The following is a 17,029-nucleotide window of genomic DNA, read 5'->3' as shown; positions in this document are numbered from 1 at the left end:
GAATACAATAATGTGCCTTCACTGCTAAGAGGAATCACAGGAGCATGAATCTGTCTCAGTATCTGAGTTTGCCCCATACATAATGCCATTGCTGGTTCAGACCAAGCCCAGCACTCTGCCAGTATTTTGCCAGAAGTCGACTGCATCTCTTTGTTTCTCTCCATCATTTGCTTATATAAGCCCAGTGATAGCTACCAGGAACATGGAGGTGTAATTTTGCTACCATTTGGTCACTGATTCATCTGCCCTCCATCAATGCAGCTAATCTTCTTCCCCGAAATGGAAAACCCCAAAACACATTGGCCTTTCCGTGTAGGGAAAGACTGTGGCAGAAACACTCACCCGACAAAGAACCTTGAATAGGAGATCATACACCGGTTTGATGCACCCGCCATTAGTCATGGCTGCGTGCTCCATCTTGAGCAGCCACTTCCTCCGCGCACTGCCTCGCAATCGCTCTGTGTGGGTTCGCTCCACCGCCATCATGAGAAACTCCACGATGTTATCCAGCAGTTCGTCTTCGTCGCCGGTGAGCTCAGAGACAACCAGCTCCATGTAGGTTTGGAAGTCTCTTTGGGATAACTTCACAATCCCGCTGGGATGCCACTGGGGTATGGGGAGCTGCAGCTTGGCTATGCAGGTAGCGAAAAACAATGGCAGGATCAGGCAGGACCACAAGCAAACCCCTATGCCCACCTTTCCCCATGTCCATTCTTCACACCAGTGCCCTTCAGATGTCAAGAAGGAACAGATCCAATAGCTTTTAACAGTAGGCAGGTGCTTGCTCTCCTTTGTTTTTTGTTTGTTATGAAAAGCATATACCCCACCCTTCAGCCATATGGTCAGGATGATGACCACAACAGTGGCAGCCTACACCTTGTGGCCATCGTTCCTTCCCCCCAAACTTGGATCACACAGTGTGGTTATTTACTTCCTATTTTGAGGCTTTGAAAAATAGCTACAGATTTTAATACTCCTATTTTGACCAGGTTGTTGGGAACAACTTGATCCTTGAATTTAATCTTATAGAAAAGGGGGTGGGGGTGAATCTTAACTTCTCACGCTTCATGTTTTGGGAAGGAGCCATAATTCAGTGATAAGAGCACCCTCTTTTCATGCAGAAGGTCCTGGGTTTGGTCCACACATTTCCAGTTAAAGGACTTTAAGAAGTAAGGGTGGGGAAGACCTTTTTCTGCCTGGAACCTTGGAAAGCCTTTTTCAGTAGGAAATAATTTTTTCAGTAGGAAATAATAAATACCTAGAAGTGGCTTGCTGTGTTTATCCGCATATGACTTCTTGCTGCTAATATACTTTTGCACACAAGAGGGAGCTCTTGTACAGTTTTTCCAAATCCTTATTTTTCAAAGAAAAGTTCTCAATAGGAAGTGCAGAAAAAGAGACAATAAATAGAAAAAGCTTATTATTCTCTCTTTTGGCCTACACAGTTCTCTCTGGAAAATTGCCGGGCTTCCATTTTTTTATTTCTTGCACAAGCAAAAATTGTGGGAATCCCAGGAATGGAAAGAAAAGTTTCCAGGTGTTTGGTATATCAAGTGAACAGGTAATCAATACAGGAAAAAATAGAAATTCAAAATCTGTTGTTAATGGCATATGTCTGTGATCAATATGTATAATGAGGTTAAAGGGCAAGATGATGAATGGGGGACTTTTAGGAAAACAAAGTATTTGAGCAAGATAAAGTCTTCTTCAAATATTCAAGGCCCAGTCAGTTTTATGGGCAATGAGAATTAAGGGCTGGATCAGGGCAGCTATCCTGTTTCTGTGCCTCTTGGAGCAAAGGGCAGCTGAGTGACCCTGTCAATACTGATATCATATAGCAGGCAAAACATATTTCAGCTTCAGGATTTGCCATAGTTGTTAGCTCACATCTAATTATCCCATTTAAGTTTTTCTCACAATAACGTTTTTGATATTGATAGACCCAGGTTACTCTTGTTCATTAATTTCAGTAGGTCTATTCTGAGTAAAACTTAGTTGAATACCACCCTAAAACAAGAGTTATAAAATCTGTATATAAAAAACAGGATCTATGTTAAATCACCACGAACACAATTTTTAAAACTGATCACAGCAGATGCTATTTATTGATTTGTTCTGATTATTTTGTGGGGAGGTTATATGATAAAATGTCAAGCAATTTTTATCCTACACTTTCCAGTACCTTTTCCCATCCTTTTCCTAACTGCAAAGGCCTGGTTTTGTTTTATTTTCTGAAGCAGCTTCCTTGTGCGAAGTTCCAGATCCACTCTAATGCAACCTGAATTTGCCCATATGCGACTGAATCTGGTGTGGAAAGTAGTGACAGTCTGGAAGCAGCATCACTCTTTTTGTTTTCTGGGTGGAAAGCATGCTCTCCTCAGCAGATCTTAAAGGCTGTTCATTTGGGTGAAGGAGATGCTCCCCTACTGAGCCCTCAAGGTGCCACAAGGCTTTTTGCCCTTGCTGCTGCAACTAAGATGAAGGCCACAGCTGAACCAAGCTGAGATGGTTCAGTAGCAAACTAAGGCAGCAGAAAGCCTTTCTCCTACCTTTGTTTAATGCCTCTTGCTCCATCCCTTCCTTAAAGGTGGACAAAACAGCATCCACTTCCTGCATGTCCAAGAACCCAGAGCATTCATTATCCCATTTCTCAAAGAGCGCAGCCAAGAGGAGCTGTTGCCGGACCAAGAAAGAATTCTGGTGGATCTGATAGAGACAGAAGGCAAAGAAAAAGGACTGCATATCACCAGTTGCAGCGATTCATGGGCACAAGCTCAGCAGATACACATAAATAACAAACTCATGAAACATGGTGGTTGAAAAGGCTTGGAGATGGACTGGAGTGTGCTGAGCTCTGACAATATGTGGCTCGTGGCAGGAATGGGGAATTTGTAGCTGGACTCCAGTTCCAGTCAGGGTCAGCCCCCCTGTGAGATAGGGTGAGGCAGTTGCCTCAGGTGGCAGATAGAGGACAGTTGGCAGGGTCCCCGAGAAATGCTTTGTGCCACTCGCCACCTCCTGCACTTGTTGCCCACTGTTGCTGCTGCCACTACCTGTTTCTCTCTGGCCTACTTTTTTCTCCCCTGCCACCTTCAGTGGTAGTGATGGAGGCCAGCTTTGGCAGGTGGAGGGGGTGGTGGCAGGGTGGCTTTGGCAAGTGGCTTCAGAGAGTGTGCGTCATTTTCTGCTTTCTCTCAAGAGGCAAAATGTCCTGGGACATGCCTGACTCCTACCTTCCCTAGCCATTCAGCCTGCCAGTTTGGGTCGATGAGAGTTGGCCTACAACAACATCTGGAGGGCTACACAATCCCCACCAGTGGCTTATGGGTTTGCATAAGGGTACTTGCAAAAAAACCACAGACCCTTCCCAGGCCCAGAGAAGCATCCCAGATGCATATAATGAGGACCACTGTCTTTTTCACTGCATGGATTTTAGCCAGACTCCACACAGGTGATTTGTGTCCTGCTTCATCGAACAATAACCCGAGAAAATGCTTTGGGAAATGATGCTTACTCTCTCCATCTGCCTGATCTTCTCTTTCTCGGTTTGCACGTAACCTTCCTTCACAAACTCCACAAGCCTCTTCACATTTGACAGAGTCGTTTCTTCGCCAACAAAGGTCTCCATGAGCTGCACAAACTGTGGCGGGTTGAGGGACTCCTTGTCAAAGCTGCTTATGGTAGACGGGGGCCCACGGGCCTGGATTTCTATCATATTCATGCGCAGGTCTAGAAGCAAGGAGGGAAGGTTATATCCTGTGCAATACAGATTTGAAGCTGTGGGTGTTTTCAGGGCTCAACAAGTGAAAATAAGCAAGCAGAAGAGCCCACGGTCCTTCCAGAATGTTTTTTTTTCCAGGTGTAAGCAGCAGTAAGTCATTGGCCCAATAATAATGTATTAGTGGTGGGTTTATACTGGACCATTTGCACATTAGTCTGCTTTATTAGATGTTTTGCGATGCATCTCCAGTGTTACAGCATCATCAAAATCTGGAGGGGCGCTCTCATGCTACAGTGTAAAAAAGCAAGGCAAAAAAATCACCAGAATATTTGTGGAATAAAATGTTACAGGATCTCAGCAAGAAGTTATGGGACATGCACTGTTTGGAAATGAAGCAGTATTCCCACCCTGGAAATTCTGTAAGTTCAAACCATATCGAAAGCAGGATCATGTATGACAGTCTGGATGTCATCGTGAGCACAGATAATCATGAATGCATTTGCTGCTCACAGCTCCCATTCTGAAATTCACCACTTTCCACTAGTTATGTGCATTTCCGTACAACTTACTTGGCTGGAGAACAGCATTGCAAAATTTGGAGAAGTGTGAATTCTTAAGGTTGGTTGTGTTTCGGTTTGCGCATTGTTTCAGAAAGTGCAAGGATGGTAGGTTTGCCTTTAAATGTGAACTGAATCAGATTTCACCCCCACCCCTACTCATAAGCAAAGTCCTTTTTGTCACAGAAATGGACTATAGGGGCATTCCTGTGAATGAACTCCTGTGTAGCCTGAACCAGATTACTTTATGGTGCTCTAATAAAACATCACACCTGGAAACCTGGTGCTTTCGTTGTTCCAGTCCTCCCGGATTTCCTTGCCATAGTCGGTGTACACGAAGGACAGGTCAGCAGTCTGAAGGTCACCTGCAGGAAGGGGAGGCAACACAAAACAGGCTGCTAAAGAGGCCAAGCTTCGACAGCTACATGCAGACTATAGAAACAGGATGTTGAAGAATGCTGATGGGTGCAATCACCTGACCACATCTTTCCATATATCTTCTGAGGTGCCTTTTCACATGTCTCGCTGTCTAGCCCACTGGGCATTGAGAGCAAATCTGAAACTAAGAGAGGAAGAAAACAATGTTTGTGAATAGGCAAGGATGGAAGACCAAGATCAAGCCCGCAAAGCAGAAGCTAGCCAGAGCTAGTCGCATGATAAAGCTACTTGAGATTGCAGGACAGTTCTGAATTGCGGTAGGGGTGTGTGTGTGTGTGTTTCAATGCTGGCACTTTTGTGCATTGCTCTGGAGCTAAGAAGATGCAGCCAGATCTGTAGCATCTTAATTACTTCTCTCTTTAGCGTTTAAAATGAGCGTTTGGTTCAGCTTGTAGCAAACGTGTCCCTTTCGTATCCTCCTGTCTCCACCCCCCATTTGAAAGTATAAGCATCTCTGAGCTCCCAGCTACAGCTTTCCTCGTGTCCTGGGACTCTCCACACCTTTGCCCCCTACATGGATCCAGTGCAGCCTGCCTTGTTTACCCTGAGGCTTGGTCAGCCCCATCAGGATGGCGTAGCAAGCCTTCTGTGATGACGGGGCAGGCCTGTTTAGGAGCAGCAGGGAAGGGCCATCATGGCCCGCAGTGTTAACACTCTAGAAAGGGTGGAGAAGCCCTCAGGTGAGCCCAGCAGCGGCTCTTTCTTGACTGAGTAGCATGAGCCATGATCACTGAACTGGAAATGTTGAAGGAAATGATCATAAAGTGATCCCTGCTATCAGAGATGGCAGTCTGCCTCCTTCATGGTCCTTGTTTAATCATTACTCAACACTTGGCCCCTAGCTAGTGATTCCATGTTTCTTTTTCACTTATAATATTTTGGAGCAAACAGGAGCCTTAAAGATGGTGTAATCTGCCCTGGTGTGTGATGAAATGCTTAATTTTTATATATGCATTTGTTTTAAACATTTATATGGGCCAGGACACTCTGAACATACAGCACCAGTTCCAGCATAACTGAACTGACTACCAGTTAGTTTCTGGGCTTAAACTGGTTTTCCTGGTTTTGAACTATAAAGCCTTATGGGGCTCAGAATCCCAAATAACTCCAAAACCACCTCTCCCCACATGAACCAAGCCAGACCCTGCAATAATCAGCTGAGGCACTTCTCCCTGGTGGCTCCTGACTGTAGAACGCTCTCCTCAGGGAGGCTCATGCAACACTATATTTACCTATTCTTAGGTGTCAGACAAAAACATTCCTTTTTACTTGGGCTTTTGGCCCTTGGGATCATGTGAATGTCTGCTTTTTCTAATAAGTAGTGAACAGGACCATGTAGCTTTGAGATCTAAATCAGAGAAGGATACTCTGCAGCTGCTCATTTGTGCACAGAACACACACCGTCTTGAATTGTTGTGACTCAAAGAGCATGGATATGTGCATGTTATTTATTTATTTTAAGCTGTTTTCATTAACTACCTGTGGGCACTCTTGTTGAACAAAACATTCTGGTTGAACAAATCCAATTGATGAGCCACGCCTTGAGTTAAGCATGCATAAACCAGCTCTGAGAACAGGCCAAAATGAAGCTCTGATCTGAGTGATGGTTGTGGGGAGGTAAGGGACCGAGTAGTGTTTTGTTTCTTTAAGGACTCATCCACACTTCCTTTTGTGCCACATTGCTAGGCACAGGTCTGGGTCGTAGTGGAGTTTTTTGTTTGTGTGTGTCCTGGCACTTCCCCCAGGAAAACCCACAAATCACAGCAAATGGCAATCAGGTTTCCCCTGGACTGCCATTGGCTCCAATTCAGTGGTAAAACACATGCTTTCACAGGAAAAGCTCTGGGACAAATATATACGGTATATATGCTCAGATGTGGACCTAGAAAGCCCGGACCTGTGACTAGAAAGCAGAGTAGACGGCGGTGTGGATGAGCCCTAAGTGTCCCTCTTGCCTCCTCACCCTGTTTCCATACAAATGCAAAAGCTCGTGAAAGGTGGTCATTATCAGAAACTGTCACCTCAAAAGTCCTTGGCATCTGAAGTCACCTCAGCTGATCCTAAAACAACCCAGAATGTATCCATTTATTAGCCAGAAGCAGGAGCACAACAAAGCCTTTGCCTGTGGGTGTGCAGTGCACAGATTTTTGAGCTCCATACGGTAGATGTGGTATAAGCAGACTTCCCAGTATGGTCTTCTCTGACAAGGTTTGGCTTAGCATATTGTTTGACCCGGGCTCGTGGTTAAGTTCTCCCATCCCTACTAAACACAAGCAGTCTGACCTGCTATAAAGCGCGTTCCTGGGTTGGACTGAATGAGACTGCCTGTCATTTCTGATGCCCTCAGGCTCTGCAGCCCTTGGTGTAATTGCTACTGAAGTGCAAGGCGTTCATCAGCCCATGGGAGACCAGCACATAAACCCAACACTGCTTCACAGCAGAACACACTGTACCTGAAAGCTTCTGTCCTGGCCGTTTGCTTGGACCTGGCACGCCTTCGCTGCTCCTGTGCAGCTGCCCCCGACTGCCTGGCTCTGGCTCCTTTCCCAGCTCCTCCTGAGCTGCCGCTGTTTCTGCACTGCTTTGCTCTGCAGCAGCACCTTGACCCTCTAAGCCAGCCTCTTGGCCAGGGCCCAGTTCTTCGTTCTGTGTCTGCTGTAGCCCAGATTGCATGTTAAAGAGGGAAGCAGGAGCAGAACTTCTGGGTTGTGGATTCCTGTCAGCCTCCAGGGTTTCCACAGGTAGCACTGGTTCTGATACCCGGGTGGTTACAGGCGCCACGTCTTTGCCAGCGGGTGCAACAGTTTCTTGGGCGGCTGACTCTGCAGCTGCTGAGGCCGCTGGATCTTGTTCCTCCTGAACTGCTGCTTTGCCAGATCCTGGCTCCACAGCTGGCATTTCTGCCTGATCCTGGAGGGCTGTTGCTAGAACGATTTCACCCTCCTCTCCTGTGTGGCTGGCCTCTTGCTCCAGCCCGGCTTTCTCTTGGTCAGCAGCTGCAGACCCCTCAGGGGCCTCTTCAGGTGCAGTCGTCTCCATGTCAGACAGGATGTCTTTCAAGAGCAGCTTGAGGGCAATGGATTCCTCAGATAATCCAAGTTCACCTGATGGGATGTTGAGGCTAGACCTCTCCGAAATTTGCTCATCTTCCATATTCCCCCAAAACTCAGCTACCTCTATATCGTCCAGTTCTATAATTGGCCCTAGGATAAGAAAGAGTGGTGCTGTTGATATACCCTGAAACTGGAAGCATGGTAAGGGAATGGAGGATTATTATTAATAATAATAATTGCTAGTTACCAAGGTCTCCAAGCAACTTTCACTTATAAACATAAACATACTAGACCATTAAAATTTGTATAAAACATAGATATGATGAACCAACCCAGACCCTGCAATTGTCATGTGAGGTCCTTCTTTGTGTGCCCCCTCCATGAGAGGTTTGGAGGGTGGAAATATAAGAAGGGGCCTTTTCTGTGGTAGCTCCCTGCTTGTGGAATGCTCTCCCCAAAGAGGCTTGCCTGGTGCCATCATTTTATATCTTCAGACACCAGGCAAAAACTTTCCTCTATACCCAGGTCTTTGCAGCCTTACATTTCTTGGGGTCAAGGAATCCCTTCTTGTGCTGTGGGGAGCAGTTGTAGAAGAAGACCTCCAGTAAAGATAATATCCTCTGTCTGTCCAAGAGCCCCACCTAGGAAAGAGGAGCACAGACATACCTTTACGCCTTGCCAGTTCCTACTGAGTTCTAGGTCGTTCATGTACAGTACTACAAAAACCAAATTGGACGGCCTGTGAAATCAGAGTTGTTCCAAATGGGGGGAAATCCTCCATTTTACAGAGAGGGTGGTGGAAAAGTAGATCACTGAAGTTGGAACGCAAGCTCTGAACTACACAGGAGTTCAAGGGCAGGTAAGAATCTTATGGAAACAGAACACCCAACTTAAAACATTTGAAATATATATTTGAAACCCTATTTTAAATGCTGCTGCTAAAGTAATTCGCACATCTCAAGTCACTAAATGTTTGCTCAAATCAAAGGGGCTTACAGCATCTCCAGAAAATGCTAAGCAAGATGAAATCTACAAATAAAGGCTAAACTAGACCTGATCTTAAGTGTGTTACTTTACACCAGTTTAAAAACAACAACACAAAAACAAAAAACACCATTCAGTGGAAGATGCAGAAGAGTGCAATTTTTGTCAGGACCATGGCAGGGGAGAAAAAGGTTAAATTAAAATATACCTCCCCTCACTGCATACAGCAGCCCTCACATAAACTGGACTCCCCCAGGCTTGCTAGTAGTTTACAGTTCTTTGTGTTGCTGTGATCTGAAGTGGTATTTTTAGCATCAGCCTACGATGGTGGTATCAGTAAGAATTCACCCTTGATCAGACCAAAGAACCAACAAATTGAGCATCTGGTTTTCTAATGAGCTCACAAACAAGTCCTGGAGGGGCCGGCTTTCTCTTTCCCCCTTGAGATACCTTGAGATAGACTGCTTCTGAGCATGGAGGTTTATTCACTTATGATATGTATACTCCACCTTTCTTCTGATGAGCTCATGGTGGCATATGCAGTTCTCCCCCTCTGCACATTATCCTCATAGCAACCCTTGAGGTAGGTTAGGCTGAGTGAGATGGTGACCGGCCCACAGGTCACTCAGACACTTTGGTCCTAGTCCACTTAGGACCTTAGTCATGGCTGATAACAGTTGATAGCCAATGCGCTGTGAATCTGAGCCACTTTTTGCTCTCCAAGGCTCTGCTTCCACGCTCTGTGGCTCAGGCTCTGAATACGCTCTGGGCATGTAGTTCTTATCTTAAACAGATTCCAGGCACCCCCTGGAAGCAGCTTGTCTCTTATCTCGGAGGGACAGGAAAATAATCAGCGGGCCTCACTGCCCTGTGGCAAGGAGCAGCACAAGGGAGTCCTTCTCTCCCAGGGAGAGGGCAAAGAGACGACAAAGGCAGGAAAACTCTAGAGGAAACAGGGGCAGAACATGGAGGGGAAACACATGGTTAAAGGAAAGGAAAGCAGCCCCAAAGGAACATGGCTTTTCGACTTTATAATGAGCTAATGCGTATTGCTATTTCACGGTTCCAGTTCTGCAGTCTCTTTCCCATTATAGCACAGCGTGGTGGTTCACCAGGTGCAAATCTGAAAAACCAAAAATGAAACAGATTTTTCCTCTTTCTTTCTTTCTTTCTTTCTTTCTCCCCACACTTTTCTCTGAGGAGCTCAAGGTGGCATACATGGCTCTCCTCCTCATTTAATCCCCACAACCACCCTCTGAGGTGGGTGAGGCTGAGAGGCCACGACTGGCCCAAGGTCACCCTGTGAGCTTCACGGCTGAGTGGGGAGATTTGAACTCTAGTCTCCCAGGTCGTAGTCTGACACTCTTAACTACTACACCACGCTGGCTCTTTTTGGCAAACAACTGCAAGTTAAAATCTGTGAGCCGGATGGCTGTGAGGCTGGCAGCTGCCGAGCAATTTGCTTTTGTGTCGCTTTCCCCTTGTACTGACGAAGGGGAACAAATGGTTGGAGTTGGCCGTTGAGAGCTGGCAAGAGGCCCAAGATGGCTGGATGGTAGCCAAGCTCCTTATGAACGGCAAGTAGAAGTGGCAGTAGCACCTGGAGAAGGGGCTGGACTGATGAGAGGCAGCTGTCTTCCTTGCTTTAGTCCAGCCTTTGCCAACCTGGTGCCCTCCAAACGCTTTGGACTACAACCTCCCATCAAAACCAGCCAGCTGCCTGCTATGGCTGTGACCTGGGGCTCTTGCACTGAGGATAGGGCATGTAGGGTGTCGGAAGAAGGGACAGGGGTGGGGAGTAGAAATTTCTTCAGACTTCCTGAACTGCTTCACAAACTGGAATGCAAGCATCTTTTGAAATCCAGCCTTCTCTGAATGCAACAATGCAGTTCTCCAGCCAAACAACGCATATTCCCCACCAAAGGAAAAATGTTCGCATGAAAACGTTAGAATGAGAACAATGTACAGAATGCATAGCAATAGGTGAAAATGCACCTGCTGGGTGAAATGCAAATAAATGTTAATGCAGACTTCAAAAAGTAAAATAAAATACAAACTGATGTGGAAATGGGGAGAACTCAATTTAAGACAGGAAGAATGAGAAACCAAGAGAGTTTCTGTTCGTTTCATCCATCCCTAGAGAAAAGCTTGATTGGCAGATTGTGATCCTGGCAAATGGGTCAGTGGGATTCAAGGCAACTGACTTGCTTGCCGGAGGCTCAAAGGTTTGAACTGGGAAGCTGAGACCAGAGGCGGATTTAGAGGAGTGCGACTGGTTCAGTTGCACTGGGAGGAGATCCTTGAGGGTGCTGCAGTACGCGCCACAACTATGATGTAGAATGGAAAGTGAGAGGTGGAAGGGTAGGAATTTTTGGCATTGTACAGAGTGCCTCTGAAATTTGAGGACCCCCCCCCCCAGGTCCGCCACTGCTGGGATGTAGCCTAGGAAGCTAACTAGGACTGGGTGCATGTCCTCAGGCCTCAGAGTTCTTTTTTAGATATGTGGAATAAAGAGTGTGTGCAGCATTGCCTTCTGTGATTGGCAGGCAGCATGGAGCCTTTGGATTGGCCAGCCCTAGAATAAAAGACTAAGAACCTGGTCTGTGCCTAGTCCACAGAGCAGCACCTTCTGCACTCCAAACCTAGACTCCAATAAATTAACCTTGGAGAATATAGGAAGCTGCCTTATACTGAGTCAGACCTTTGGTCTGTGCAGCTCAGGACTGTCCATGGTGACTAGCTGAAGCTCTCACCAAGTCCTACCTGGGACCTTTGACATGCAAGGGAGATGCTCGACCTTCTCAGCTATGGCCCATCCCCACCTCCTAGGTCTAGGTTTTGGTATAGCCATCTATGGTCCTAAACCAGTCTGGACCAGTCATTTAATGCTGGCTCCCCAGTGTCATCTCAAAACGATCCAGGTTTAGAGCTTCAGAAATAGGGATGCATATAGACCAAAATCAAGAGCGAGGTGGAGGACCCCACTCGGTGCTGGGAAAGGGAGGCTTGCCCCCAAGCCAGTGAAAATTAGGAAATGGGAACAACATGTGAAAGTAAAGTCATATTATATTAAGATAAATTATAGGACAAAAACCGGGAAAGATGGAAAGGGTTTGCTGAAATAGCTAACCGAACTAGAATACAAAAAAGGGAGGTGTGAGGAGGTCAAGGAAACAAGCAAATGAAAGATAAGTTATGGGAAGGTTTGTTATGGTTTTTTTAATTGTATCTATTTTTCTGTTTTTTCTTTTTTTCTTTTCTTTTTTATTATTGTGATGTGTTGTCTTGTTTTTGTGTAATTTTGGTGTTTTCTTTTTTTCCTTTCTGTAACCTTTAAAACTTTAATAAATATTACTTAAAAAAAAAAGAAAGAAATGGGAACAACATGCATGCTCAGCTGGGTGAGAGAATGGAGAAACAGATAATTCAGCAACCGCAGAGGTCTTTTCTATGGATTTCCTTTGCATTTTCTGCTTTCCCTTGAGGTCTAGGTACAGCAGGAACTGATTACAGCACCGGGAAGGAAACCAGGTCAAAGCCTAAGGAAATGCATTAAATTTACACTCTGTTTTTGGAAATGATCCAAGCCCACTTGCCTGCTTGCGATGCTCTCAAATATCTGCTAGCATTGTGGGTGCTTGTTGGTAGGGCTGGGAAAATGTTTTGCATCCCCGCTATTACCCCCCCTTCCCACCAGAAGCCAACCACAAAGGTTTTGGAGCCAGGCCTTGCAGAAGGTGGAGGGGGTCATTTCAATTTCCTGACAGCCCTTTCTTGACAGCTTGAGTTTATGCCTGTCCTGAACTTCCATGTTTCCCTGAGAGGCCTGTCACTATCCTATTGGAGGGCTCAGCATCTGGTGGCCCTGGGGCCAGTTGACCCACCATCACCATCACCATCCTGTCAGTTGCTTGCCTTTTAAGTTGAGCAAGAGAGAGAAACTATGGATTGTGGACTGCCAACTGAGCCCTGCCAGTCACAAAGAATGCTGGGCAAGGTGGGCCTTGCAGGACAGCACAGGCCCTGATTAGGTCCCAAGGGCCGCAAGTTCCCCACCACTGATCTATTCCAATAGACCAGAAACTGTTACTATTCAGAGCTGCGCTTGGGGAGTCCTAACTAGGAATAACGATGGCAGAGATATAATCCTGCACACATCCTGCAATCTCTCCACTAGGGCCTGGGGAGAAACTTGACTCAAATTCACACTGCCCTGAGATCTATGGATGAAGGGCGGTATACAAATTTAATAAAAACAACTTTTTAAAAACAATATGAGAAGTGAAACTCCACCAGCCTTCAAAATCCGCATGTATCCAAATTTTGCAATGCACTTCCCCAATGCATACAAGAAAATGCATCTATTAGAGAAATGTTGTACTGTATTAATATATATTATATATTATATATTATATATTATATATTATATATTATATATTATATATTATATATTATATATTATATGTTATATGTTATATATTATATATTATATGTTATATAGTATATAAATAACATACACAAATGCATTATATTAAGGGAAATTGCGTTGCAAAATGTGCATCAGTCAAAACTGCATTTCTGCATTTAGGGTTAGGGTCTGCATTTCTGTCTCTCGTCTGTCTAGAGAAAGCATGGAGTGCGCTGCCAGGGGTGAAGTGAAACTTCTGTGTTAGCAGCACCAAAGTGACCTCCCAAGGGTGCAAGCCTGGGCACTTTGTGCGGAGCTCCTGGGCTGCCCAGGCGAGAATCAGTGGAGCTACCTTTCCATGGTCGCAGTTGAAGAACAGTTGGAGGAACATCTGCCGCCAGATGTCGTGTCTGATTATGTTACGTGCATCGTTGGCACACTGTAGGAGGTGTTGCAGCAATTGCTGGAACATGTCGCTGCTGAAATTCTTGATGTAAGAATGGAGATACTGGAGAGGCGAGGGGGGAAAGAAGGGGAGAAAACACACATTTTATTCCCTTTTGCCATCACTCAACATCACTCATTGTCTTGTTCATATGAACCTTAACGATGAAGTCACTGACCTCAGAATTGAGGCCACAACTTGCACCAAGCACAAAACAGATCTTTCCCCCCTCCTGCTTAAGAGTAGCTTGAGTAGCAAATTGAAGCTGGCCATTGCAGAGCCGTTCATCCACCCCAAGAGTTGGATTGGGCCCTTGGACTGGGTTCCCTGCTATATTTCTTCTTTGTGTTAAGTTACTTATCAGATTTTTGTGTGACTTGCAATTTACAAACATAACAAAAATACATTTATTTATTGCAATTCTGTCCCGCTTTTTCCTCCAAAGAACTCAAGATGGCATATATGGTTCTCCTCTTCCTCAGTTAACCACCACAGCAACCCTGAAAGGTAGGTTAGCCTGAGAGGTAGTGACAGGCCTTGCGATGGATTCCAACTCTGGTCTCCCAGTTCCTCTCTAACCACTACAACACACAGATTTTCTTAACGTGATCATTACACGTGATCATTACAATCATACAACTCACTTGTTCTCTAAAGATGTGAAAGCCAAAAGTAGCATAACCTTCCCCTCCCTTCATATTCTGCATTTCTGTGCCACATAGAACATGGGGGGGGGGGTTCCCTTTGCTGCAGCCAGCACTGAAATGGAGAACATCAGTCTCACGGCATGCCAGAGAAATGAAATACTGTAAAACAAATTTATAGATGATCCCCGAGGTAGCATTCTGCATAATCCTCTTCCAAAAAGAACTCTGGCAGCAAGTGGTTCCAGAGTTGATTGGAATCATCATTATTATTACTTTTACCAAAGAAAGAAGATCAACAACAAGAAGAGAAAAAGGAAGGAAGGAAAAGAAGAGGAAAGGATGAAATTCTGGAGACCACCTTCATTTGCCTCAATCCTCCTGACTTTGGGAAGAAGACTATTGAGCCGTGATTTATTTGAAGCTGAGGTCTCAGAGACACTTTTAACACTTCAGATTTATTGCCCCATGAGATTTTAATGGGTAAAAAAATAAGAAGGCCGTTCAAGAAATGTGGTCTGCACAGTGTAAATAATAAAGGCTGTCGGCAGGAACCGCAATCTCCCGTCTTTGGGCTGAATTATGATGGCATTTTTATTTGTATTTTAAAGCCGGCTGCTGTTGTGGCTGGATGGGGTGGTGTGTGCATGACATGTAGGGAAGAAGGCTTGGGTAACTAAGTTCTCCTTAGACTCACAGATGTAATCATGTACATTAATTTCAATGGGCCTACTCTGAGTACGACTGGCACTGGATGCCACGCAGCATCACAAACTATGACCTTGTTGTTCCTTTCATTTAGGTTGATTCCAGATTCATCTTGGGCACTTTCATGGTTTTTGCCTGAATTGTTAGCAGCATTGTGCAGCCTTGGGGTAATGCTAAGATGTTGTCATGGGCCAGTTGAAAAGTTTGTTCCAGGTTTTTATTCTGAACTGAATTGTTAGTTGACTGTGTGGAATCAGCCTTGATCCATCTATCTCCAACGCCTCCTTTGATCTCTGGAAAAGTCATCTGAGTGTGGCCTTCAGTCTTTACCTCATTCTAGCTCAGGGGCCTTTGGGACTTCACCCAGGCCACGCCTCCTTCAAGGGCCACACCCCTTTCCTCAGGCCACACCCATCACCCCCCCTCCTCGGCACCTTCCTCAAGCGCCTTGAGCTGTGATGAGGCATCTTGCTTGCTTGCTTGCCTGAACAGATGAGGAGAGGCGTGTGTGCACAAACCTCTGTATTTGTGTGTGGCTGGAATGTAGCCTACAGTAAAAAGTTGAGTGTCGCTTCTGTGTTGCCCATCCACTTTTGGCCTTTGGCATGTGGCCCCCAGGAGATTGCCTATAAGGCAATGTGGCCCTCGGGCTGAAAAAGGTTCCCCACCAAGGCTCTAGCCTACGGGTTGAACAGGAAGGAATCCAGAATTCAAATGTGAACTGTAGAGACTGACGCCTGATGGATTGTGGTGACAGAAAAGGGGTTCTTTGCATGCCTGTTGTTGCTGATCCTTCTCCAAATTAGCTGCAGTCACTCTGAGGTTAAATATCTCATTGTGAGCTTAAAACAAGATTTGACAAATTACCTTTTAAAAAAAAATGTTTCTCTGCTGAATGCTTAAAAGGATGGCTTTCAAAAGCAGGGAGGTGAGTAATGACATGTTGCCACTTGCTCTGAATCTCCCTCCCTCCAGCTGCCTTATGCGCCATCCTCGGCTTTAGTAAGGAAGCATGCCAACTGGCACTGCTAAGGCTGCTCATGGTTCTAGTCCACAGTCTGGCACTCATAGTTATTTCAGTGTGACTCCACAATACGATTCATTTCTGATCAAACACTGAGAACTTGGCAGGCAAATACACACACACACACACACACAGAGAGAGAGAGAGAGAGAGAGAGAGAGACAGAGAGAGACAGAGAGAGTTTTTATATCTATATCTATATCTATATCTATATCTATATCTATATCTGCAGACTGATTGCCATCAAGAGGCCTGCAGCGCCCTCAGGGATATACCAAGCCTCCTGCATGAATCGGCTAATAGAATTTCAAGAGCAATAACAGATGCGTGAGGAACAATGCTAATTGTGTGATAATGAGGGTGCCCATAGAAGACGGTCCCCCGAGCGCCACTAGTGGAAAATCTGAATTCATCAGAACTCTCACTACATTGCTAGACTTTGTCTCTCAACGTTTCCCCTGCTGATTCGCCCTGGAAAGAAGCCTTTCCTTTGGAATCATTGTTTCTTCCTGGTGGCTGTTGCAGAGCATGGAGGAGGAGGCAGGATGGGGAGGGCTGGGAATCTGCTGGGGGTGGAAAGGAGATCCCTGGAATGTGTAACTGATTGCTGTGTGTGTGTTGGTGGAGGTGAACTCAGGCCCAAGAATGGGGCAACATTCAATATCTGACAGGTGGAGAGTTGCATGTCAAACTGTGTACCTTTGGGTGGCTGAGCTTCCATATATATAGCTGTGAGCCTGTGGAGGGCTTAGGCTGTATGATGACTATACCTAATTCCTGGATCCAGCAAGGGTTAAAAATCTAATGAAGGATCCCATTGTTGAATTGCCTGGCAAGGGCCATAATGGCCCCTAAGTATGGGTCATACTCATTAGTATAAGAAAAGAAGTTGCCCTTCAAGGAATGGCAAAGAGATATTTCAAAATTTATCTAGCAGGGGAAGAAGCCAATAATAAACCATAAATTACTAACAGATTCGAAAGATAGAGGCGGCTTTTCCCTGCCAGATTTAAGGATATATTATGAGGTGTCTTATCTTTGCTGGCT

General features: G+C 45.5%; 1 protein-coding gene and 1 long non-coding RNA gene across 6 annotated transcripts in view; both read right to left on the bottom strand.

Annotated features, from left to right (window-relative positions):
• LOC310750210 overlaps positions 1 to 17,029 on the bottom strand; it is a 185,299-nt gene that overhangs the window by 60,771 nt on the left and 107,499 nt on the right. The window lies entirely within an intron of this gene.
• The window catches only part of EFCAB5 (EF-hand calcium binding domain 5), a 45,345-nt gene that overhangs the window by 13,481 nt on the left and 14,835 nt on the right, over positions 1 to 17,029 (bottom strand). For 4 of the 5 annotated variants that reach the window (XM_083587427.1, XM_083587428.1, XM_083587426.1 and 1 more), the window contains exons 6-13: positions 13,514 to 13,669; positions 8,311 to 8,410; positions 7,170 to 7,919; positions 4,754 to 4,840; positions 4,551 to 4,643; positions 3,515 to 3,729; positions 2,550 to 2,706; positions 343 to 632 (exon numbers count right to left, since the gene is read on the bottom strand). In XM_083587427.1, coding sequence (XP_083443553.1) covers positions 343 to 632; positions 2,550 to 2,706; positions 3,515 to 3,729; positions 4,551 to 4,643; positions 4,754 to 4,840; positions 7,170 to 7,919; positions 8,311 to 8,410; positions 13,514 to 13,669 — 1,848 coding nt within the window. The remainder of the gene's footprint in view (positions 1 to 342; positions 633 to 2,549; positions 2,707 to 3,514; positions 3,730 to 4,550; positions 4,644 to 4,753; positions 4,841 to 7,169; positions 7,920 to 8,310; positions 8,411 to 13,513; positions 13,670 to 17,029) is intronic. The other variant, XM_083587429.1, reaches the window with a different exon arrangement.

This window comes from Podarcis filfolensis (assembly GCF_964270895.1).
Source record: "Podarcis filfolensis genome assembly, chromosome: 15".
Lineage (NCBI taxonomy): Eukaryota > Metazoa > Chordata > Lepidosauria > Squamata > Lacertidae > Podarcis > Podarcis filfolensis.
The sequence above is the reverse complement of the archived record's forward strand: the minus strand, read 5'-3'. Positions and strand labels throughout refer to the sequence as shown.